Source organism: Pongo pygmaeus, chromosome 4 (genome assembly GCF_028885625.2).
Source record: "Pongo pygmaeus isolate AG05252 chromosome 4, NHGRI_mPonPyg2-v2.0_pri, whole genome shotgun sequence".
Lineage (NCBI taxonomy): Eukaryota > Metazoa > Chordata > Mammalia > Primates > Hominidae > Pongo > Pongo pygmaeus.
This window is the reverse complement of record NC_072377.2, coordinates 164944446-164968738: the sequence shown is the minus strand read 5'-3', so window position 1 is coordinate 164968738 and position 24293 is coordinate 164944446. Positions and strand designations below refer to the sequence as shown.

The 24293-nt window shown below is 40.3% G+C and overlaps 1 protein-coding gene across 2 annotated transcripts in view; it reads right to left on the bottom strand.

Annotated features, from left to right (window-relative positions):
- The window catches only part of TTC1 (tetratricopeptide repeat domain 1), a 56330-nt gene that overhangs the window by 9584 nt on the left and 22453 nt on the right, over nucleotides 1–24293 (bottom strand). For both annotated transcript variants that reach the window (XM_054487857.2, XM_054487858.2), the window contains exons 3-7: nucleotides 20776–20836; nucleotides 19192–19304; nucleotides 12814–12850; nucleotides 6368–6516; nucleotides 4833–4887 (exon numbers count right to left, since the gene is read on the bottom strand). In XM_054487857.2, the coding sequence (XP_054343832.1) occupies nucleotides 4833–4887; nucleotides 6368–6516; nucleotides 12814–12850; nucleotides 19192–19304; nucleotides 20776–20836 (415 nt within the window). The remainder of the gene's footprint in view (nucleotides 1–4832; nucleotides 4888–6367; nucleotides 6517–12813; nucleotides 12851–19191; nucleotides 19305–20775; nucleotides 20837–24293) is intronic.

Below are 24293 nucleotides of genomic sequence, written 5' to 3'. Positions count from 1 at the left end.
TGCACACCCAGTAAGTGGTAATGTAACTGACTCTATTCCTCCAGTGGCAACTTGTCCAAATAGAGAGCTGAGATCTGAAGTCTAGTGAATTGGAAGACCACACATTCTGAAATGTTTGCTTTCTAGTTTTTCTCTGCTGCAGCTACAACACAAAGAAGAAAAGATAAAACTCAGTGCCATGGCTGCTTTTGCTCAGGAGGTGTCTCTCAGAGCAGAGCTGAACGCCCCTCTTAGCCATGCCCTCCTCTGTCCTCTAACCCCTCACCTGAGCTGCCTCTACACTCCGTCTCTCAACTCATCAGGGTCATTAAAGTTGAGTGTGCATCAGAAACACTTGAGAGGTTAAAACTTAGATTGCTGAGCTCCATCTTAAATCTCTGATTCAGTAGGTCTGGGGTAGGGCCTGATATCATGCATTTTTGGCAGGTTCTCAGGTGCTGATGTTCTGGGCACCATATCTGAGATGCAGCCCCAAAAGGTTAACTTGCTTTGCAACTGGTGATTAGAATCTTGATGAGAGAGCTTATATTAAAAAATGAATTGTAAACACCCATCTCTAGTGATTAGAGGGCTAAAGCTGCCTGGGTAGGGCTTCCCCATTAGACAATGTGAAAAGTAGCCCATGCAGCCTAGGTTACTTTTTGGAGAAAGTAGATGACTCTATCTGCTACCTTATAGTTCAATAAACTGAGATGACAGATCAAGGAAGAACCAAAAATATATACATACAGATTTTATTGACAATTTCACTTGCTTGAAAGACTTCTTGGCTGGGCCAGCATATGGGATAAAATAACTTGCAAATGATGACAGACGTCTTTACCCTATATTCTTTTCTATTTGGAATCAAAGCTTGTTTGGAGACCTGTATCATCATCCCAGTACAAACCTCTTGCCCTCCCAGCATGGCTGCCATAAATAATGACTCACGTGCAAAGAACCAACCCCCAGGAAAGCACTCCTCCCATAAGGTGACACAGCCACACTTCTCAAGGGACTCCTGAGGGCAGAGCAGTAACACTGGGAGTTTGTCCTAAGTATCTTACAGTTGAGCAGAGGAGCTTCAGGGTAGCTGAAAGTGTCTCGTCAGTTTTACTTTTAAATTTTTTTTTCCTATTTACCTATGTGAGCAAAAAATTTACTACTGTAAAATTGAAACAATGAAATATACCCATAAAGGCTTAGATATACTCATAAAGGCTGTGTCTGCCATATGAAACCTGACTTCAAATCTTTATGTTCCTCAAACTAACCTGATTATTCTGATTATAAAATGCTATACTGTACATTTGAATTTATATAAAACACTACTTTTTTTTTTTCTATATTGTGGTTTCACATGAGATTTTTCTTTTCTTTTTTCTTTCTTTTTTTGTTTTTGAGACAGGGTCTTGGCTCTGTTGCCCAGGCTGGTACCATCATAACACTGCAAACTTGACCTCCTGGACTAAGGCAATCCACCTCAGCCTCCCAAGTAGCTGGGACCACAGTCTTGTGCTACCACGCCTGGCTAATTTTTAAAGATTTTGCAGAGATGGGGGTCTTGCCATGTTGCCCAGGCTGGTCTCGAACTGCTGGGCTCAGGCAATCCTCCCACCTTGGCCTCCCAAAATGTTAGGATTACAGGCATGAGCTACTGTACCCAGCCAACTTTTTTTCCAGCTATTTAAGAAAACTGTGAAATCATTCCATTAGAGAGAAAGCAAACAAAGCATCAATGACTAGCTCCTCAAAAATGCTCTGAGCCTCCTGGGATGCCATGTCCAGGGTCTCTATTTCCATCTCATCACACTATCAACCACACATACCCTTAAGTCCTTAAGTCCTTTTAAACCTTACATTCCTTGATTATTATGGCTGGGAGGCTAATTATCCCAGAGAAAAGGACCAAAAAAAAAAAAAAACCAGAAACAAACAAACAAACAAACAAACAAAAAACCAACCCCCAACTCCAGCTGCTGACCACTTTCCTCAAGTGATCGTCTTGATGCTATCACGATCATCTTCTGTGATCAGCAAGGACTGTGCCACTAGGACTAATGGCCACCCTGGGTCTCTTGTTCTAAAGATTATAAATAATGGGCTAGAAAGGGCAAAGCAAATAATTGTTCTACCCACTAATAATTCCTATCAGGATTTTTTCCCTCAAGGAGTACATAGCTCTTCTTTCTAATGAAAAGGAAATTACAGAGATGGAAGAAAAAACAAGTTAAAGAATACTGAACACATCTAAATAAAAACCCATTTTGTACTACTCAAGGTGATCTACAGATTCAATGTAATCCCTGTCAAAACACCAATGACATTCTTCACAGAAATAGAAAAATCCTAAAATTTGTATGGAACCACAAAAGACTCTGAAAGCTAAAGTGATCCTGAATAAAAAGAACAAAAGCTATAGGCATAGGCATCACACTACCTGATTTTATAATTTTCTTTTTTTTAAAGACAAGGTCTCACTCTGTCACCCAGGCTTGAGTGCAGTGGCATCACTGTGGCTCACTGAAGTCTCGACCTCCTGGGCTCAAGTAATCCTCCCACATCAGCCTCCTAAGTAGCTGGGACTACAGGTGCATACCAGCACACCTGGCTAATATTTTTAGTGACAGGATTTTGCCATGTTGCCTAGGCTGGTCTTGAACTCGGGCTCAGCCTCCCAAATTGCTGGGATTACATGTGTGAGCCACCACACCCAGCCCACATTAGCCAATTAAAAAAATTTTTAACTGCTTATTCTCCATAGAAGCCATCATTTTAACAGGAACTAGCATAAAGATCACGCAGTCCACTGTGAAAAGCTTGCTCAGAACTTCTAAGTGATATTAATTTGCATTCAGAATGTCTGGCCTCTAGGGATCTCGCAGAACATGAACCAAAGTTACCTCATCTGTAACAAGGAGGGAAGAATACCAGAAAAGCTCTTGTGGGGGCTGAAATTCCATGTAAAGAGTGATTTCTCTCTTCTAGGTTATCTATTGTGGGGTAACACCTAGAGCAGTATCTTATTCATGATTTTTATACTCATTAAGGGAAAAAAGGAATCTAGCCATTCAAACTACACATGTGTAACAACACATATTATTTACAAAGCAACTTAAGTTGGTTAAGTCTAATGGCAGGTGAATTCATTTTAGAAGCAACTGAAGGAATGAATTCAATTTGAATTTTTTCAAATGAAGAGAATGACATAAGAAAAACCCAAAGCCTTGGAGACAGAAAATTCTGGTGCATTAGAATTTATAAAGACAAGGACAAATGGAAGTTTTAATTCCATCTGGAACTAACAATAGGCAGTAAGATTCAGTTTGCACCAGTCCCTTTACTAGACTGGCTTTAAAAAAATGGACTAAGAGACCAATGCCTTCCAGATCCACTATGGCCATTCACAAGGTCATCTTTTTTAGCAAGAAATTCAAATACTAAATGCAAACAGTTTTTTGTTGTTTTATTATTATTATTTTTTTCCTAAAATAGAGCATCATTGTTAGTAAAAATAGGTGAGAAAATGCACTTTTCCCTCTTCTTTGAGACAGGGTCGTGCTCTGTTGCCCAGTCTGGAGTGTGGTGGCACCATCATCGCTCACTGCAGCCTCTAACCCTTGGGCTCAAGTGATCCTCCCATGTAGCTGAGAATACGGGCAGGCACATGCCACCATGCCTGACTAATTTTTTGTGGAGATGGGGTTTCACCATGTTGCCTAGGCTGGCCTCGAACTCCTGGGCTCAAGCAATCCTCCTACCTTGGCCTCCTAAAGTGCTGGGATTACAGGAGCCACCGTGCCCGGCCAAGTTTAATTAAATATGTAAATTAGGGGAAAAGCTCCCCCATCCCCCTCCCTTTTTTGGAAAATCTGGGGAAGGCTCCAGAGCTATCCTGAATCTGAAACAGCAATCTTTACAGTCTGAGTCTACCCGGCAGCGGCCAGAAGTCTCTGGATAGTTTAGGTTAATGGCCTCCTCTCAATCAGCTTGGCTATCAGAATGATGCTTTGGGAAATTTGTTCCCATTGTCTGGATGCTCATGTCTGAAGGCCATAAATGCCAGACAGGCTCAATTTATTTTAAATGATTTTTCCTTTAGGGCCACATGATTGCAATTTATAAAATGTAATTCAAACAACAGATTTAGAAAATACTCAAAAAGGAAAATACATGGCAGATCTTGACCAGCGAAGTATCAGACAGGTTACAAGTAGTAAAGACTTAAGTCTGTGTTCAGGAACCCTCACTCCTCTTAAGCAGATTGCTCGTGGGAGGTTCTCTGATTCCAACTCTAAAATGCTTTGGCAAATACGAGAAATAACTAAACATGGATCAAATGAATCCATTTGCCTTACCCCTACCCTCAGTCTTCTTTCTCTTTACTCCTAATTCCTGCCCTCTCGTGTGTTCTCAAACACTAAAGGGACTTTGAGTGACATTTTCTAAATAAAAATTCTCATGATCTTGACTGCATCCTAATGAACCTCAAGGAGTGATTATTCAATGAAGAAACTAAACTGTTTTTATTAATTGTTATCTGAAATTGAGGTTGGTGTTATCCTAGGATTTTAAATCCCATTTAAGCATAATCCCAGGGAACTGAATTATGCTTAAATTCTTGCAGGCAAGAAAAATTTCCAAGAAAATCAAAAAGGAAATCTGGTTTCCAAAAAAGCCAATACCCTCTCTAAGCCACGCTGCCCCTTCTGGAGTCAAAATAACTCAGAAGTCAGTAGCCCTGTGGTAGAGTCCGAAACTTTCTAACTGATGTGTTCTCCTCTAGTATTCGCTATGTCCCCACCCTAGGTTCCTAGCTGTTTATGATCAAGCAAAGTAAGAAGTAAGCTTACCTAACATCTCTTCTTTTAGTCTTTCATTACGTTCTTCAATTTGCTTAGGTAATCTCTGAGAAAAAGAGGAGAAACAAGGGTTGGTAAAAAAAAAAAAAAACAAAAAAAAACCTTTCCCTTTATTTTGAATTTGAGAAACACGAGAATCCTAATGTGGAAATAAGATCAAGTTAAGTATATGTCTATGATCCTATTAAATAAGAAAAAAAAAAAAAACCCAAGTATTTATATTTGTGGTGCGCTACATAAAGACAAAAGTTCTGTTTGGGCCAGGTGCAGTGACTCCTGCCCATATTCCCAGCACTTCTGGAGGCCAAGTTGGGAGGATTGCTTGAGCTCAGGAGTTTGAGACCACCTTGGGCAACATGGCAAAATGCCATCTCTACAAGAAATACAAAAATTAGCTGGGTGTGCTGGCATGTGTCTGTAGTCGCAGCTACTCGGGAGGCTGAGGTGGGAGGGTTGCTTGAATCTGGGAGGTTGAGGCTGCAGTGAGCCATGACTGTGCCACTGCTCTCCAGCCTGGGTGACAGAGACCCTTTCTCAAAAAAAAAAAAAAAAAAAAAAAAAAAAAAGTTTTGTTCGGCTCTGTTTCCAGTTCTTAATAGAAAGTCTACACTAAAGGAAGGCATCAATACAAATTTAACAAATATATACAGAAAAAAGTCTGCAAGGATACATATCAGATGTTTACAGTGCTATATTTCTATTTTTAACTTTTTAAAAATTCATTTGTATTTTTTGTTTTTTTAAGATAGAGTCTTGCACTGTCGCCCAGACTGGAGTGCAGTGGCATAATCTCAGCTCACTGCAACCTCCACCTCCTGGGTTCAAGTGATTCTCCTGCCTCAGCCTCTCGAGTAGCTGGGATTACAGGCATGTGCCACCACACCCAGCTAATTTTGTATTTTTAGTAGAGACAGGGTTTCTCCATATTGGTCAGGCTGGTCTCGAACTCTCGACCTCAGGTGATCTGCCCTCCTCGGCCTCCCAAAGTGCTGGGATTACAGGCGTGAGCCACCGCACCCAGCCCATTTGTTTGTTTTTAAGATACAAGGTCTTACTCTGTTGCCCATGATGGAATGCAGCAATGTAGTCACAGATCACTGCAGCCTCCAACTCCTGGGTTCAGTGATCCTCTCTGTCACCCAGGCTGCAGTGCAGTGGCATGATCTCAGCTCACTGCAACCTCTGCCTTCGGGGTTCAAGCAATTCTCCTGCCTCCCGAGTAGCTAGGATTACAGGTGTGTATGACCACATCCGGCTAATTTTTTGTATTTTTAGAAGAGATGGGGTTTTGTTGTGTTGGCCAGGCTGGTCTCGAGCTCCTGGCCTCAAGTGATCTCTCCTCCTCGGCCTCCTAAAGTGCTGGGATCACAGGCAAGAGCCAGCACGCCTGGCCTCCCACCTATCTTGATAAGCTCCTCAAAAGCACAGAAATGGAATTTAATTGTGTCTGAAAGGATTATTTAGGACTCACTGGGTAGCAACACAAAAAATAGAAGGAAAAATATTTAAAAAATTTTAGGTTTTACCATACAAGCTTCTCTTGCTTGATGTATTGATGGATCTTTTTCTAATATAGATTTATAGTCTTCCAGGGCTTCATCTAGCTTGTCCGTCTTCTCATACAACTCTGCTCTCCTCAATATTGCCCTGATATAGCTGGGGTTTAATTGAATTGCTGTAAAAAGAGAAGAAATAATTTTTATCACAAAGAAAAACGGCCTACATATCTTTGGCTATATCAGATTCCTTCATCAATCATCCTCCAAGGATACGAAAGGAAGAGTCATTTGCCAAGTGTATACCTGATGCTGGAAAACTTTTTCTATAAAGAGGAAGATAGTAAAGATTGTAGGCTTTGTGGGCCAGACAGACCATCTGTGTCGCAGCTCCTCAATGATACTATTGTAGCACGAGAGCAGGCACAGATAATATGTAAACAAAAAAGGATAGGTGTGTTCCAATAAACTATTTATGGACACTAAAATTTAAGTTCACATAATTTTCACATTATCATGAAATATTTTTCTTTTGCTTTCCAATGATTTAAAACTGTAAAAACCATTCTTAGCTTTTAGGCTATCAAAAACAGGTGGCAGGCTGGATTTGGCTTGTGGCTGTAGTTTGCCATAACCTGGTCTATACTCCAAGTCCTGGTTTTTGCCTACTTGTCATTTACCCAGGCCAGGACAGGCCAGAACAGAGTTCAAGTGCGCAGTGAAAGAGTGAGAGAGAATTTTTTTTTTTAGACAGAGTCTCGCTCTGTCGCCCAGGCTGGAGTGCAGTGGTGTGATCTTGGCTCACTACAACCTCCTCCTCCCAGGTTCAAGCGATTCTCCTACCTCAGCCTCCCACGTAGCTGGGATTACAGGCATGCGCCACCATGCCCGGCTAATTTTTGTATTTTTAGTAGAGATGGGGTTTCACTATGTTGGCCAGGCTAGGTGAGAGAGAATTTGAAGATACAAATTAAAGAGTTAAGGGAAACCAATCTGGTGGCAGACTATCATTCTCTTTTTTCTAGGTCTTGAGTACTAAGATTATATTTCTAGTTAAATCCTCACTGTTCCTTCAACCCTCAAACTACTGCTCCAGCACTATGAGGTGGTTGATGCATAATATCTTTTCCTTTATCCAGCATCAGCTGCCCTTCCAATAATCCTTTGCTATGTTTTGGTTCAACATACTGCATTTCTTCTAATTTCTTCCAAGTTGTTTCTTTTTCTATTAGAAAGCAGTGCTGGCCGGGTGTGGTGGCTCAGGCCCATAATCCCAGCACTTTGGGAGGCCGAGGCAGGCAGGTCAATTGGGGTCAGGACTTTGAGACCGCCAGCCTAGCCAACATGGCGAAACCCCATCACTACTAAAAATACAAAAATTAGCTGGGCGTGGTAGTGGGGGTCTGTAATCCCAGCTATTTGGGTGGTTTAGGCATAAGAATCACTTGAACCCAGGAGGCGGTTGCGGTGAGTGGCGATTGCATCACTGTACTCCAGCCCGGGCAACAGAGAGATAATACTGTCTCAAAAAAAAAAACAAAAAAAAGCAATGTCTTGGCTCTAGAACTTTTTTCTTTTCTCATAATCTATCCTTAATTTTTAAATTCATGCTTTCTGTGAACATTTATTTAGTACTTAATATATATGTCCAATGTAGTATGTCTCTGGGCTACAGTGGTAAACAAGACAGACACAGTCCTTGTTCTCATGAAGCCTTATGCTATTCTAGTAGGCAAGAATAGACAGGTATATAATTTCAATAGTCATAGTACTATAATGAAAAATAAAACAAGGTCATGGAAATGCAAGTGAAGCGAGAAATTAGGTAACTTCAGAAAGTGGTCTCAGAATATGAAGAGGGACTATGTGAGAGAGGCCAGCCATGTGAAAGGCTAAGGAGGAGCGTGCCAAGAAGAGGGACCAACAAGAATAACTCTGGCATGTGAGTTACCAGGCTGGGGACCAGAGGCTGAAATGTAGGGCCATGGAGGACCTTCCAGGGAGAGCAGGGAAAGAAGTTTGGACTTTTTCCTGAGTGTGATGAGAAGCCACTGGAAAGTTTTCAAGCAAGCTTCAGACATACTCTGATTTACATTTTTGAAGGACTGCTTTGGCTGTAGTGTCGGGGGGTGGGGCAAGACTAAAAGCTGTGAGATCAGCTGGAAAGCTAATGCAGTGGTCCAGATGAGAGAAGATGTTGGCTTGGTCTAAGCTGGAAATAGTAGAGATGGAAAACAGCAGCCGGATTAGATTAAGTATGTCTTTAAATTTGAGCCCATGGAACTTGCTAATTAATTAATTAGCCATGTGGCATGAAAGAACAATCAGCGACGACTCCAAAGGTTTAACTTAAGCAAGGGAACGGATGGTAATGTCATTTATTAGAATGGAAAAAACTAACTGCAAGTTTTGTGTGTGTATGGGGGCTGGGCACGTTAAATCCGAGGTGCCTACCAGACATCCAAGAAGAAAGAACAACTTTGCAGTGGGATACAGGACACTAGACTACAGGGTAGAAGTCAGAGCTGAAGACAGAAACTCTGCCATACACATGGCATGTATTTATTAGTTTTATATTTTAAAATTCATTAATTTTGGCTTTTATCTTTATGAAAATACTCCTTTTGTTTCCCTTAATTGCATTTTTGTTGCTCCAATTTCTTTTTTTTAGACGGAATCTTGCTCTGTCACCCAGGCTGGAGTGTAATGGCGTGATCTCGGCTCACTGCAACCTCCACCTCCTAGGTTCAAGTGATTCTCCTGCCTCAGCCTCCTGAGTAGCTGAGATTATGGGCACGTGCCACCACGCCCGGCTAATTTTTGTATTTTTAGTAGAGACAGGGTTTCACCATAATGATCAGGCTGGTCTCAAACTCCTGACCTCATGATCCACCAGCCTCAGCCTCCCAAAGTGTTGGGATTACAGGCGTGAGCCACCGTGCCCGGCCTGTTGCTCTAATTTCTTAGGTTAAAAAATCCATGCATTTTCCTTCTGTCTTAATTTAACTTTTAAAATGACAAAAATTGTGTATATTTATGGTATATAACATAAACATAAATATAACATAACATGTTTTGAAATATACACACACGGTGGAATGGCTACATTGTGCTAATTTATAGATAGTATTTAAAGCTTCAGAACTGAATGAGATCACTTAGGGAGAAAATACAGAGGGAAAAAAAAAGAAGAGGGTCCCATGCTGGACTAAGATCTAGAGACTTCCAAAATGTTGAGGTTGACATAAAAGCTAACATAGGAGAATAAGAAGGAATAGCCAACGAAGCAGGGAAAAAATGAACAGACTTCATTAAATTTAAGAGAGAATTTTAAAGGAGAAAGGAATGATAAACTGTATTAAATGCAGGTAAGGTCACGTAAAGTTAGGCTAGAGAAGCAACGACTAAATTGAGCAAGATGAAACTGTTGATGACCTTTACAAGATGGGTTTCAATGGCATGGATAAAACAAATGCTCCATGGAAGTGAAGTAAGGAGAAAAATAGGAGAAGACAAAGTAGAGACAGCCAAGTATAGACAATTATTTCAATGAAAGGGATCAGATAAATGATACAGCAATTGAAGGGGAATATTGGGTCAGGAGAAGGTTTTCTGAAAGAACCCCAACCTTGAGCTGGGGGCAGTGGCTCACGCCTGTAATCCCAGCACTTTGGGAGGCCGAGGCAGGCAGATCACGAGGTCAGGAGTTCGAGACCAGCCTGGCCAATATGGTGAAACCTCGTCTCTACCAAAAATAGAAAAATCAGCCAGGCATGGTGGCATGCGCCCGTAGTCCCAGCTACTCAGGAGGCTGAGGCAGAAGAGTTGCTTGAACCTGGGAGGCGGAGGTTGCAGTGAGCCAAGATGGCACCACTGCACTCCAGCCTAGGCGACAGAGCGAGACTCTGTCTCAAAAAATAAAATAAAAAATAAAAAATAAAAAAAGTTAGCTGGGTATGGTGGCATGCACCTGTAGTCCCAGCTACTTAGGAGACTAAGGTGAGAATGAACTTAAACTTTATGTCAAGGATGAAAACCCTGGAGCTCCAATATGACCTCAGAAATAAGCTAAGTTCTTTGCCAAGGTTTATGAATTGAGAGAGGGGAGAGAGACAGAGAGAAAGAAAGAGCGCGCGCGCGCGAGAGAGAGAGAGAGAGAGAGAGAGTGTGTGTGTGTGTGTGTGTGTGTGTGTAGGGTGGGGGAGGTCGGGGGCTCTCGATACAAACAAACCATATTGATATAAATGTAATTGCCTATGAATACAATGCATGTATCCATAAAGACCATGTCTGACCACATAAATATTAGTTTAAGCAAATCCAAAAACAAATGCAGAAAACACTTTGGTTGGAAAACACTTTCTTCTTTGCCTCATTTTCTAGGCAAGGCTCCTACACTTCGGGCTGCAGCTGGAAGTAAACTGTTTCATATGGAAATGAACTATTTCTTACAATATACCATGCTAATCACGCTTACAAGGCATTTTTTCACCATTTGGTTACAGAGAAAGAAGCTCTGAAAACCAGCAGCTTGTTCCTAATTTAAACTTCCCAAACCCATACATCCTCACATAAAGGAAATAGGTTAAATAACTTCTTCCAAACAAAACAGTACATTCAGAATTAGTTCCAGTCCAACTTGGTAACAGATCAGAAGTGGTCTTCTATATTATAATATAGAAACAGTTTCATTCAGATACTATAAGGAAATACCAAATATAAAGAAAAGAAAGCCAGTAGAGAGGGCACCAAATTAATTAAATAAAAAATTGGAGTGTCAGAGGCATCTGAATCAGAGTGGCTCCATCTTGAATAGGGGCTGGGTAAAATAAGGCTGAGACCTACTGGGCTGCATTCCCAGGAGGTTAAGGCATTCTTAGTCATAGGATGAGACAGGAGGTTGGCACAAGATATAGGTCACAAAGACCCTGCTGACAGAACAGGATGCAGTAAAGAGGCTGGCCAAAACCCACCAAAGCCAAGATGGCGATGAAGTGACCTCTGGTCATCCTCACTGCTCCCTAAATGCAAATTATAATGCATTAACATGCTAAAAGACATCCCCACCAGCACCACAATAGTTTACAAATGCCATGGCAACATTCAGAAGTTACCCTATATATTCTAAAAAGGGGAGGGACCCTCAGTTCTGGGAAATCTCTGCCCCATTCTTGGAAATCTCATGAGTAATCCACCCCTTGCTTAGCATATAATCAAGAAATAACCGTAAGTATACTTTACTGAGCAGCCCACATTGCTGCTCTGCCTATGGAGTAGCCATTCTTTTGTTTCTTTATTTCTCTAATAAACTTGCTTTTCCACTTTATGGACTTGCCCTGAATTATTTCTTGTGAGAGGTCCAAGAATCCTCTCTTGGGGTCTGGATCAGGACCTCTTTTTGGTAACAGCAGGGGAATACATGCTTAGTGTGACAGGGGATCTAGATAACATATAAGGTTCTCTTCCACTCTATGATTCTCCCAGAAACTATTATCCAAAGAAGAAAAACTAAAAAAATAGAAAACACAAAAATAGTGATTTGCTAGAAAAACTTCTGAGACTAAGCCGCAAGAAAAAGTGATTATGTATATTCTCCACATGAAGTTGGTGAGAAAGGCAAGGCACCTGTCTGGCCTATCAGGCAATTTTCAAAAAACAAAACAAAACAAAAAACCCCAAAACACAAAAAAACTGTAGTGACCCTATGTCTGAGGTGTCCCTATAAAAGTTAGTGGGGTGATAAGACCTTAATAGAACTTAGATATCATATAGCAAAGGCTTCATTCATTGTGTAGAATCTGAAAGGGTTAAAAAAAAATGATGTAAAGTAGGTTTGGAAGAATTATGACACCTGAAAAGACTATCAATTAACTAACAGAAACTGTCCCTCATCACAGTTGTCCCCCTTCTCAAAATACACAGATCCAAATGCTCTAATAGCAGCTACGATCTTCACTTTGAATCTCAACAGAAAGTAATTCAGAGACTACAGGAGGGAAATTCTATTCCATGAGTTCTGTTGCCAAGAGAGCACTGAAGTTTTCTTTTTTCTTTTGGAGACAGGGTCACTCTGTTACCCAGGCGGGAGTAAGTGGCATAATCACGGCTCACCACAGCCCCAACCTCCTGGGCTCAGGTGATCCACTTCAGCCTCCCGAGTAGCTGGGACTACAGGGGCATGCCACCACATCTGCTTAACTTTTGTATTTTTGGTAGAGACAGGGTTTTGTCATGTTGCTCAGGCTACAGCACCAAAGTTTTCTTCATGTATTTACCAGTAGAGGAGAAACTGATTGAATTATCCATTCAAAAGGAGTTACTCTATTATATAGTATATTTGAAAATAATTATAAAGTCACCTCTTGCAAGGCCCCAGAGGAAGGGTACACATGTACAAGTGCACACCTGACCCAAAGCCCCTCTGTCTGACATAATGCTCCTGTATGTTAACATGTAATAAGATAATAAAGCTGTACCTTTGCTGCAGTCATTGATGGCCATTTCTTTCTTGTCCTAAAAAGAAAAACAGTATTAATATGTGTTGCCCTAGTTTTATCTTAACGGCCCAAAGGCTTAATGACATGATCTGATCACTAATAACTGCTTATGGAGAAACAGAATGGTTTTCAAAGAAATTACGTAAAATCTGAATGTTACTTCCAGACAAAACTCAAAATTAACACGGGCATGGCTCTGATCTGAAGCCCTCCTGGTAACACTTATTCAAGTCGCTTTTTTCTGAAAGTGTCTTTAAAGATTGTTCTAACTGACCTATTACATTTGCAAGACACTTTACATTAGAATGCTGACATTGAGAAACTTTGTGACCTAAAACAGGGCAAATGACTGACATGTGAATAACTGAATTACCCTCCTCTCTGGCTAGTGGTTATACTATCATACCCCAAAGTGGTATATTTCAGAAAGTATACAGATGCTCCATCTACAGACACACAGTGGCTTGTCATGTAGTCTCAGTTATAAACCTTAATTTATCCATGATCAAACAAAAATACACAACTCTTAAACAAAATATCTAACTAATTGAACTTTCTGAATCTAGAAGCATGACATAGCGGAAAGAACACTGGATGGCAAAGAACTGAATTCTGGTCCTGACTTTGACAATAACCTGCTCTTTAACACTGCCCATGCTATTTTCCTTCTCTAGGGCTCAGTTTGTCTCATCTAAAATAGGAGCAGGGTAGACTTGATGTTACATAAGATGTCTTGCAGCTCTAAAATGTCCATTTTCCTGAAATTAGGAATTTCTGTATTACAGAAATAAATTATTTCAAATAAGTGTTCAATATTCTCACAATGCCTACTGTAGCAAATACTAAATATTTTGCAGAATATTTCACAGCAGTGTCAGCCAAATTGTTTCAGGATTCAATCAAAAGCAGTTCCAGGGCTGGACGCAGCAGCTCATGCCTGTAATCCCAGCATTTTGGAGGACCAAGGTGGGCGGATGACTAGAGGTCAGGAGTTCGAGACCAGCCTGCCCAACATGGTGAAATCCTGTATCTACTAAGAATACAAAAATTAGCCGGGTGTGGAGGCGGGTGCCTGTAGTCCCAGCTACTTGGGAGGCTGAGGCAGGAGAATTGCTTGAAACCAGGAGGTGGAGATTGCAGTAAACTGAGTTCACGCCACTGCACTCAAGCCTGGGCAACAGAGCAAGACTCCATCTCAGAAAATAAAAAAAAAGTTTCAAGATGAAGAATGATGACTTAATGAGTGTGGAGTATCCTTTTAGGATGATGGAAAAGTTCTGGAACTAGATAGTGGTGTTGGCTGTATAACACTGTGAAGGTATTTTAATCCACTGAATTGTATATAGTCATGCACTATATAATGATATTTCAATCAATGATAGACTGTGTATAAAACAGTAGTCCCATAGGAGTATAAGGGAGCTGAAAAATTCCTATCACCTAATGACATAGTAGCCGTCATAACATCATGGCATAACCTACTACTCAGGTGTTGGTGTGATGCTGGGGTAAACAAACCTACTGCACTGCAAGTCATGTGAAAATATAACACAGGCCGGGCATGGTGGCTCATGCCTGTAATCTCAGCACTTTGGGAAGTCAAGGTGGGCGGATCACCTGAGGTCGGGAGTTCGAGACCAGCCTGGCTAACATGGTGAAACCCCATCTCTACAAAAAATACAAAAAAATTAGCTGGGTATGGTGGTGCACACCTGTAATCCCAGCTACTTGAGAGGCTGAGGCAGGAGAACTGCTTGAACCCAGGAGGCAGAGGTTGCAGTGAGCTGAGACAGTGCCATTGCACTATAGCCTAGGCAACAGAGTAACTCTGTCTCCAAAAAAAAAAGAAAGCAAGCATAACACATACATAATAATTGATAATAAATGGCTGTTATTAGTTTATGTATTTACTATACACTACTTTTTATTATGTTAAGAGTGTATTCCTTCTACTAAAAGAAAAGTGTACCATCAAACAGCCTCAGGCAGGTCCTATAGGAAATATGGAAGTATTCCAGAAGAAGGCATTGTTATCACAGGAGATGGAGATGACAGTTTCATGTATGTGTCGCTCTTGAGGACCTTCCAGTGGGACTAGATATGGAGGTGGAAGACAGTGATACTGATGCTCCTGATCCTGTGTAGGCCTAGGCTACTGTGTGTATTTGCATCTTAGCTTTCAACAGAAAAGTTTAAAAAGTAAAAAAAAAAAAAATTATTTAATAGAAAAAAGCATATAGAATAAGGATATAGCTGGGCACGGTCACTCACGCCTATAATCCTAGTGATTCGGGAGGCTAAAGCAGGAGGACCACTTGAGGCCAGGAGTTCAAGACTAATCTGTGAAACACAAGACCCCATTTCTAAAAAAGGTAAAAAAAATTAAAAGGAAACCAAACAAAATTAGCTGGGAGTGGTAGTGCAGGTCTGTAGTCCCAGCTACCCAGCTACTGGAGAGGCTGAGGTGGGAGGATCGCATGAGTCCAGGAGTTCAAGGCTGTAGTGAGCGATGACCGTGCCATTGCACTCCAGCCTGCGCAACAGAGCAAGGCCCTGCCCCAGCTCAGAAGAGAAAAGGACACAAAGAAAATATTTTTGTAGTTGTACAACATGTTTATGTTTTAGGCTGTTATTACAAAAGAGTTTAAAAAAATTTAAAAGTTTATAAAGAAAACAAGGCACAGTAAACCAAGGTGAATTTATTAAAGAAAACTTGAAAAAATAAATTTAGTGAAGCCTAAATTTAAGATGTTTATGAAGTCTACAGTAGTGTAATGTCCTAGGCCTTCACATTCACTCACCACTCACTCACTGACTCACCCAGAACAATTTCCAGTCTTGCAAGATCCATTCATGGCCTATACGGTATATGTATGTGTGTGTGTGTATATGTGTGTGTGTGTGTGTGTGTGTATCTATATATATAGATGCACCATTTAAAAAATACTGCATTTTTACTGCACCTTTTCTGTTTAGATACACAAATACTTACCATTGTGTTCCAACTGCCTATAGTATTCAGTGCAGAAACATGCTGTACAGGTTTGTAGCCTAGGAGCAATAGGCTATACCATATAGCTTAGGTGTGTAGTAGGCCATACCATCCGGATTTGTGTAAGTATACTCTATGATGTTCGCACAATGATGAAATCACCTAATAACACATTTCTCAGAATGTATACCCGTTGTTGAGTGACTCATGACTGTACTTTAAAATGGCCAACTTTATGTTATCTGTATTTTACCACAATAAACAAAACAAAAAAGGTTTCAGGGTCATCTGGGACCTTTTTTTATTTCTCTTTGAATGTTCAGCATACCAATTCAAATATTAAAAACTCTAAGAAGTCCTATAAGTAATCTGTATAACTTTATATAAGTCAGTATTTTTCCAACTTATCACATTTCTATAAGTCAAAGACACACAATTTCACAGTGTCTGAAATAGAAATAAATCTTTACAATTTATGTGTACAACTGTTGTGGTGGTGTTCTTTGTGTGCCTAGAAGTGATTATTAAGCTGTAGTGCATCTTATCCACTGTCCTCCTCAAATCAAGGAATTATGGAATTTTATTGCAGAAACTTTTGTTTGAGGTTCATAGTCTACTAATACCTCAGAGGACCTAGGTGTTGTTTGCTGCTTACAATGGTAGTCCCCAAAGTGGAGTGTGTGGAAAAAAAAAAAAAACACAACTTTACCATTCTTTCATAATTTTTGTATATAGGTAGCTATCTATCTATATAAAACAATATACATAAAATATAATGACAAAACAAATGTACACAATATATAAGGACAAACAAATCTAACTATACATATAAAACAATGTATATAATATATAAGGACAGTAGTTAAAAAAAAAAAAAAAAGAGAACCTATTCTTTTAGGGCTCTGCTCTTGTGTAGCTAGCAAGACCTAGAGCTGAAACTCTGCCCTAGCTCCAGGTTACCTTTTCTCTCTCCAGATATGAAATGTGAAGTGTGGCCAGGGGCACTGAGTCAGGGATGCTGAGCTTGCAAACCTGCCTTTCAGAAATTCTTCGTCTTTACCTCTTAAAGCAATTAAACCATCATTTCCTTGAAAAACTTAGAATATGCTCCCTAAATTGTGTCAGGGTACTAGTCCTAGAAGTTATCAAGTCTCTCATTTTAGAGTCTTCATAAAGTATTAAAAATGCAACTTAAGGCTGGGGACGGCGGCTCACGCCTGTAATCCCAGCACTTTGGGAAGCTGAGGTGGGTGGATCATGAGGTCAGGAGTTCGAGACCAGCTTGACCAACATGGTGAAACTCCATGTCTACTAAAAATACAAAAATTAGCCAGGCGTGGTGGCGGGCACTTGTAACCCCAGCTACTCAGGAGGCTGAGGCAGGAGAATCGCTTGAACGCGGGAGGCGGAGGTTGCAGTGAGCCGAGATCACGCCACTGCACTCCAGCCTGGGTGACAGAGTGAGACTCCGTCTCAAAAAAAAAAAAAAAAAAAAAAAGGAACGCAACTTAAAAGAACAGAAAACTTCACCAACAAAACTATTCTTTGAACAGCCAACAATCATAGAGCAACGCTCTTTTGAGTTCTCCTCAGATGTGACAGACAATACTAGCAAGACCATACATTTTCCTAACTCAAGAACCAGACTATTTATGTGAGCCCAAACCTAGAAATATCAATAACTTGGGCAACTGTGGAAACAAAGAATCCCAAATCCCAGGAGCCAACTGGGTATGGTGCATTTCCTCTGATACTGAAGGCGCATCCTTGATCCTATTTCACAATGACAATGTCCAGTCTAAGAATGTGGCAAAATGGAGAAGCAAATCCAAAAGATCAGAATTTTCCAGGTAAGTGTAAAAACTGTTAGATGTTAATTCTGATTGCTGGTGGGACACATTAATGAATATTGTTTTAAATAAAGTTAAACCAATTGTTTTGTTTTCTCTAATACAAAATGTTGGTTTGTATACTCCAAAATTATTTCTTCTCTCATGCCACATGAAATATTCCAAAAATACTCTGCTTTGAAGATTGAATCCTATACAAGTTCTGGTAAAAAAAAAAAACAAACCGTAACCTTTCTGCATGTCCAAGCATTCAAGCACCCACCCCCCCCAATCCCTGCCCTGGGGCCTTTAAAAAAAAAACAAAAAACAAAAAAAACCTTGTCACCTAAAGTGACTGTGGTAGTAGAGGCATTTGAGAATTTCAGACAGTATCAAAGAGATATCTGATCTAAACAAATGAAAACACTGCCACTTCCAATCTGGAGCCAGCATCATGGTTGCTTAAAGGTATGTTAAATAACCTATCCTTTGTACTTTGGATGTAAGTAGCCATAGTTTAAAAAGTGATATTGTTTAAAAAAAAACAAAAAGGCAAAAACCACTCTCATTTCAATCCAACGATTATGAAGACTAAATAGGAAAATCAGACAAATCAGAAACAAATCTAACTTTTTTTTTGAGACAGAGTTTTGCTCTTGTTGCCCGGGCTAGAGTGCAGTGCACTGCAACCTCCGCCTCCAGGGTTCAGCGACTCTCCTGCCTCAGTTTCTTGAGTAGATGGGATTACAGGCGCCCACCACCATGCCTGGCTAATTCTTGTATTTTTAGTAGAGATGGGGTTTGACCATGTTGGCAGGCTGGTCTCGAACTCCTGATCTCAGGTGATGCGCCTGCCTCGGCCTCCCATAGTGCTGGGTTTACGGGTGTGAGCCACTGCATCTGGTCCAAATCTAACTTTTAATACCGTCATGGTATAAAACAAATATATTTGTACTCTCACCTATTCCATACTCACCTTGTTATACTAGGTTCTCAGTCCTTTGGAAATACAAAATGTTTTTAAAGTTCCTTGACACTTATTTTGCATTTAAGGGTACCTTTTATCCCAGCTGTTGGAGATTTCTCCAAGTGTCCATACTTTGAACAGAAAAATCAGAATCCTGGGAATAACCGTCTTTAAAGATGCTTTAAAGCCCAGAGTTTTTACCAGTGTTTCCCTGTGCCTTTGCACGTTTATCTAGAATTCCAGAGGCCTAAAATAAGGATCTAGAGCTATTCTAGGACATGCACCGCTTGGCTCATTGCTTCATTAACCTGCCCTAGTTTAGCAAAAAATTTGCCAGCCCTCCTTCCATGAAAGTATTCACTCAGCTACTTTAACGGGGAATGTTAACAGTAATCTGACTCAAGTTTTTCAATAGATTTTCTATTCTCCCTGTGGCCTTTACATCAGGGAAATATATGGGCAGGAAAAGGGAGGCAGCAACCTCTATGCTAGTTTCTGGAGAGAAACTATGGTATGAAAAGACTGCAAGTCCATGTGCTTTTTAAAAAGAAAAGGTCAAAGATACATACCTGTTTCATCCTTGCTGCAGCTCTATTTGAAAATAGGATCGACCTCTCCTTTTGGAAGCAGGATGGGCACATTTCGAGGGCTCGACTATAAGAACTTTCAGCTTCTATATAATCTGAGGATAAGATAAAGGATGAGTGGTCATTATGATTTTATTCCTGATACTACTATATTCCACAGGATCTCAGAAGCACTGTTTTCCATCCATAGGATGAAGGTTTTGAGTTAAAAGATGGTCACAGTCTATTAAGTCTGGGGCAGTAAAAGTCATTTCCTCTTTTCTTCTCTGTTTAAAGGAACAGTGCTTGCTTGTGCCAATCTCACAGGCTGTGCTTGGTGAACTGACAGCTGAATATGCTGTCAGTAACAAGCCCTCAATACTCAGGAGTCCTGGCATTCCCTTAATGTTCAGTTTTCATTTGGCTGCGCAATTCAGAAAGGAGTTTTCAAAGGAGGTTAGAGAACTGCACAGAGGAGAGACTAAACTGGGATCCATGGCCTGAGATAAAGAAAAAAATTATACATATTTGTTTTCATTAAATCTGTTGTGCTTTCATACAGTCAACCTGGCTAAAACAGCATCCGTGAAATGTCTGAAGAGAGACATTTGATAGAGCTAAAAGGAACAATGTAAAAATCAATATTTAAATCAAGACCTTAAAAGAGAAAATGGTGAAAAAGAGAATTATGGTCAGGATACTAATAGAAAATTGCCTATGTACTCTTTCTCAGGTTTGAAATATTTAATATTAACATACAAAAAATATGCTTCCAAAATTAGAAGTGTTTATTCTATTAGAAAAAAATATTAATGATTACTAAACCAAGATATAGGAAAAAAAAAACCCTAAAATCTGAAATCAGGTAATAGGGTAACTTTTGGAAAACAATAAGAAAAAAATTAAAAACCTGAAAATAACTAGCAAAAAATGTTAACACTCCTAGATTTCTGAAGCATATACACTTTAAGATGTGACAGAAGACTTTTGCTCTAAGATCAAATAGTTAACCCAAATTATCAGAATGAACCCCACCAACTTATTTCTAAGCAAATGACATGAAGGACATGAAGAATCTCCCTACTTAAGGCATTCAAAGAAAATGGCACATGAAAGAGCAACCTTTCTGAAGCAGTTTGGAGAATTTAAAAAAAGAAAGAAAGAAAGAGCAATGAAAGGACAGGCAGCCCTAGGCCATACCAGAGCTGTCAGGCCGCTTTCACAGCCCCACAGCAAGTGAGGAGTGGCGACTCTGCTTTCACAGAAATGCAGCTCATAACCTTTAACATTCCAGGTTAGTGTTTTCCAAAGCAAGAGCTCAAGAGTTTTACCCCTGATTCTAAACTAACAGATAGTGGATTACAGAAAGACTATGCATGTGCCAAGAGACAAATGGTAACTTGTCACCATCAGATGAATAATTTGGCCTGGTTAAAAACTCAAAATGCCAAGGTACTGGGAAGCAACACTGTATTGTGAAGTCTGGTTTTGGGGTTTCTTCAAATGTACTTTGGGGTTTCTTCACAGACTCTACAACAGGATGAGGAGTCAAGATGACCAGATTATCAGTGCTGAAAGTTATCTTACCTCCTTTCTTAAACTGTTCATTTCCCTCCTCCTTTAGTCTAGTGCTCTCTTCTCTTCTTTTCTGAAAGACATCAGAGAATTACATAATTTCTCACGATATTATTATAAGTGAACAAAAAGGTGAGCTTTCCTTATGCACAAGTCTATTTAATAGGCAACAGTCTGACTTTTGAGAACTGGATCAGTTTCATCAAAACCTTGTACAGTGATAGAGGAAAAAAAAAGCATGACCATCGGGCTAATTATCAATTGCATTCTCGATGTTTAAAACAAAAAACGTACGTTTTCTTGGCATGTCCTTTGCTTTCTATGTTTCTATCTTTTGCATGGAATGATAATTACAGTATCACTTATTTCTACTTAGAAATGAAACTAAATAACATACCCACTGGTGTGCATACCAGTGTAAATTCAAATTCTAGCTTCTAGTACTTACTAGTTATGTGACCTTGGACAAGTTTCAGAATCTTTCTGAGCCTTAGTTTCTTCATTTCAAAAATGAAGCTTTAATAGTATTATGGACTACTGTTTAATGGATTAATGTCATAATATAGGTAAAGCTGCCCATACAGTGACTGAACCCTTCATCGTTTGTGTCATGAAGGAGACACAGTATGCTAGGAGAGCACATTCGTGGGTACAAGCCATGTCTGTAGGGTTAGGGCAGTATACTGTTAGCAGGTTAACATAGGAAAATGTGAAGAAACCTAAATAAGTCTGTCTGTCTTTTCTTAGCTTATTCAAACAACTCAGAAACTCACATAGATGGCCAAAAACTCATCAAACACAAAGGCTGAGAGGATGTTATTCTGCAAAGCAAAGTAGACACATGCTGAGTGTGTGCACTTTTTTGTGGAACATCTTAACAATATAACTGGCACAAGCCAAACCAGAAGAGTCTGTCTGCCTGCCACCTTTTGACAGTGCTTTAAAACAAAAACAACAAAAACCCCCAAAAACAGAAAATCCACCAAAGTCCCTTTAAAAAAAAAAAAAAGAGAGATAGGGTCTCACTATGTTGCCCAGGCTAGAGTGCAGTGGCTATTCACAGATGTGATCAACACACACTATAACCTTGAACTCTCGGGCTCAAGTGATCCTCCTGCCTCAGTCTCCTGAGTAGATGGGACTATAGGTGCACACCACTGTGCTGGGCTCTTTCCTCCTTCTTGAAGCTTCTGATTAAGTAATTTCAAAGGGAGGAGATACAGTTAGCAGGGTATTTCATGCACAAGAGAAGCCTGGAACCTAAATAATTGGTCCTTTTAACATGAGGAACTGATATGGTCTGTGTCCCTACCCAAATATCCCCACAGGTCAAGGGACGGACCCTGGATCATGGGGGTGGTTCCCCCACGTTGTTCTCATGATAGTGACTTCACTCTCATGAGAACTGATGGTTTTCAAGTGCCACACTTTAAAACCATCAGCTTTCCCTTCTCTTTCCGCCATGATTCTAAGTTTCCTGAGGCATCTGTAGCCATGTGGAACTGTAAGTCAATTCAACCTCTTTTGTTTATAAATCACCCACTCTCAGGCAATTCTTAATAGCAGTGTGAAAATGGACTAATACAGGAACCAAAATAAAAATATTCTTTCTCTGGAAAAGATTTGTCAATATGCTATTGATGAGACTGGGTATTTCCCAAATGTCTTATTATTACACTGCAGATTAAACAGAGCACTTGATGAATCTCAATGAAGAAACTAAAAGGTAAGTACAGAGTGAATCTAATTTTTATGGTATGTACTATGTGCCAGACACACAGCAGGTACAAATAACAATTCATTTTAAGATATAATGTATCTGAGGGAAGGGCTATTCTAAAGGAATTCAGAAAAAAAATATAAGAATATGGCCATATTTACCTAGTACTACCCATAAGAAAGATGCTTAGACTGTAATGATCTCTACTGTATTGATAAGGGTTATTGGATGCAAGCAAAAGACTATCTTAAGCAAAAAACTTCAGGGGGCAGGTTTATCGGAAAGACATCAGTGCTCACAGAATCAGTGAGAGGCTTAACGAATAGGCTTAGAAAGCAGGTAGAACTTGGCCGGGCGTGGTGGCTCACGCCTGTAATCCCAGCACTTTGGGAGGCTGAGGCAGGCAGATCATGAGGTCAAGAGATTGAGACCATCCTGGCCAACATGGTGAAACCCTGTTGGTACTAAAAATACCAAAAAAAAAAAAAAAAAAAATTAGCTGGGTGTAGTGGCAGGCGCCTATAGTCCCAGCTACTTGGGAGGCTGAGGCAGGAGAATCACTTGAACCTGGGAGGCGGAGGCTGGAGTGAGTCAAGGCCGCGCCACTGCACTCTAGCCTGGCGACAGAGTGAGACTCATCTCACAAAAAAAAAAAAGAAAGAAAGCAGGTAGAACTCAAGGAGGCTCTGTTAAGAAGCAGAATGCATAAGTGTCTTTTAGTGAAAGACTTGCCAGGACAGGGCTGCAATGACAGCAAATCAACTTTAACAATTCCATTGTCTTTGCTTTACTCAATCTAGATTCAAGGTCTTGGTCAGAAGCATCTAATATACCAAGCATCGATCACAAGCCTTGGTTATCAGAGGATGAAGTGAGAGACATGGAGTACTGCCACTTAACAAGATTACAACACAAGAGAATTCCTCCAAATAGGAAAGGGTGTTGGATGCTGGAGAGCCAAGACAACATAACAAATTCAGTTAACAGTTATTTAAGAAACAAATTCTTTAGAGAGGGGTTAAATCATCAAGTTACTAGAGCTTAATGCCCATCTTTTAAGAGTTTTCAATTTCTTTAGCATTGACTGTAAATCTTAAGCTACTTTCTGATCTATAATCTTCTCTTCAGAGCCAACTCACTAGGAATATTCTATGAACACAGATGAATCAATCAGACTGCCGGATCAGGCTCTTGTGAAGTAAGCGTGTGTGTGTGTGTGTTCCTGTTTTAGGAAACCAATCATTCTTTGGGAAATTTATAACATCAAGTTCCCAATGGGCAAAGCCACGTCTCAAGTATCCAGAAAGGAATTAGTGCTATGGGCCAGCCTGAGCAGCCAGCTTGAGAAATACTCACCATGTCTTTATTTTTATTTTCAGAGACAGGGTCTCCTTCTGTTGCCCAGGCTGGAGCGCAGTGGTACCATAAGAGTTTACTGTAACCTTGAACTCCTGGGCTCAAGTGATCCTTTTGAGTAGCGGGGACTATAAGCAAGCACCACTGCCTCTAGGTAATTTTTTTCTGTTTTTAGTAGAGATGGGGTCTCACTGTGTTGGCCAGGTTGGTCTTGAACTCCTGGGCTCAAGCAATCTTCTCATCTCGGGCTCCTAGTGTGTTGGGATTATAGGTGTGAGCCAGTGTGCCCAGCCCTCATCTTGCCTTTATAACTTGAAGGACTGAAAGTTGAGGTAGCAAAGTGAAAGGATCCAGAATGTAATTCTGAGGTTATTCTTTTTTTTTTTTTGAGACAGAGTCTCACTCCATCACCCAGTCTGGAGTGCAGTGGCATGATCTTAGCTCACTGCAACCT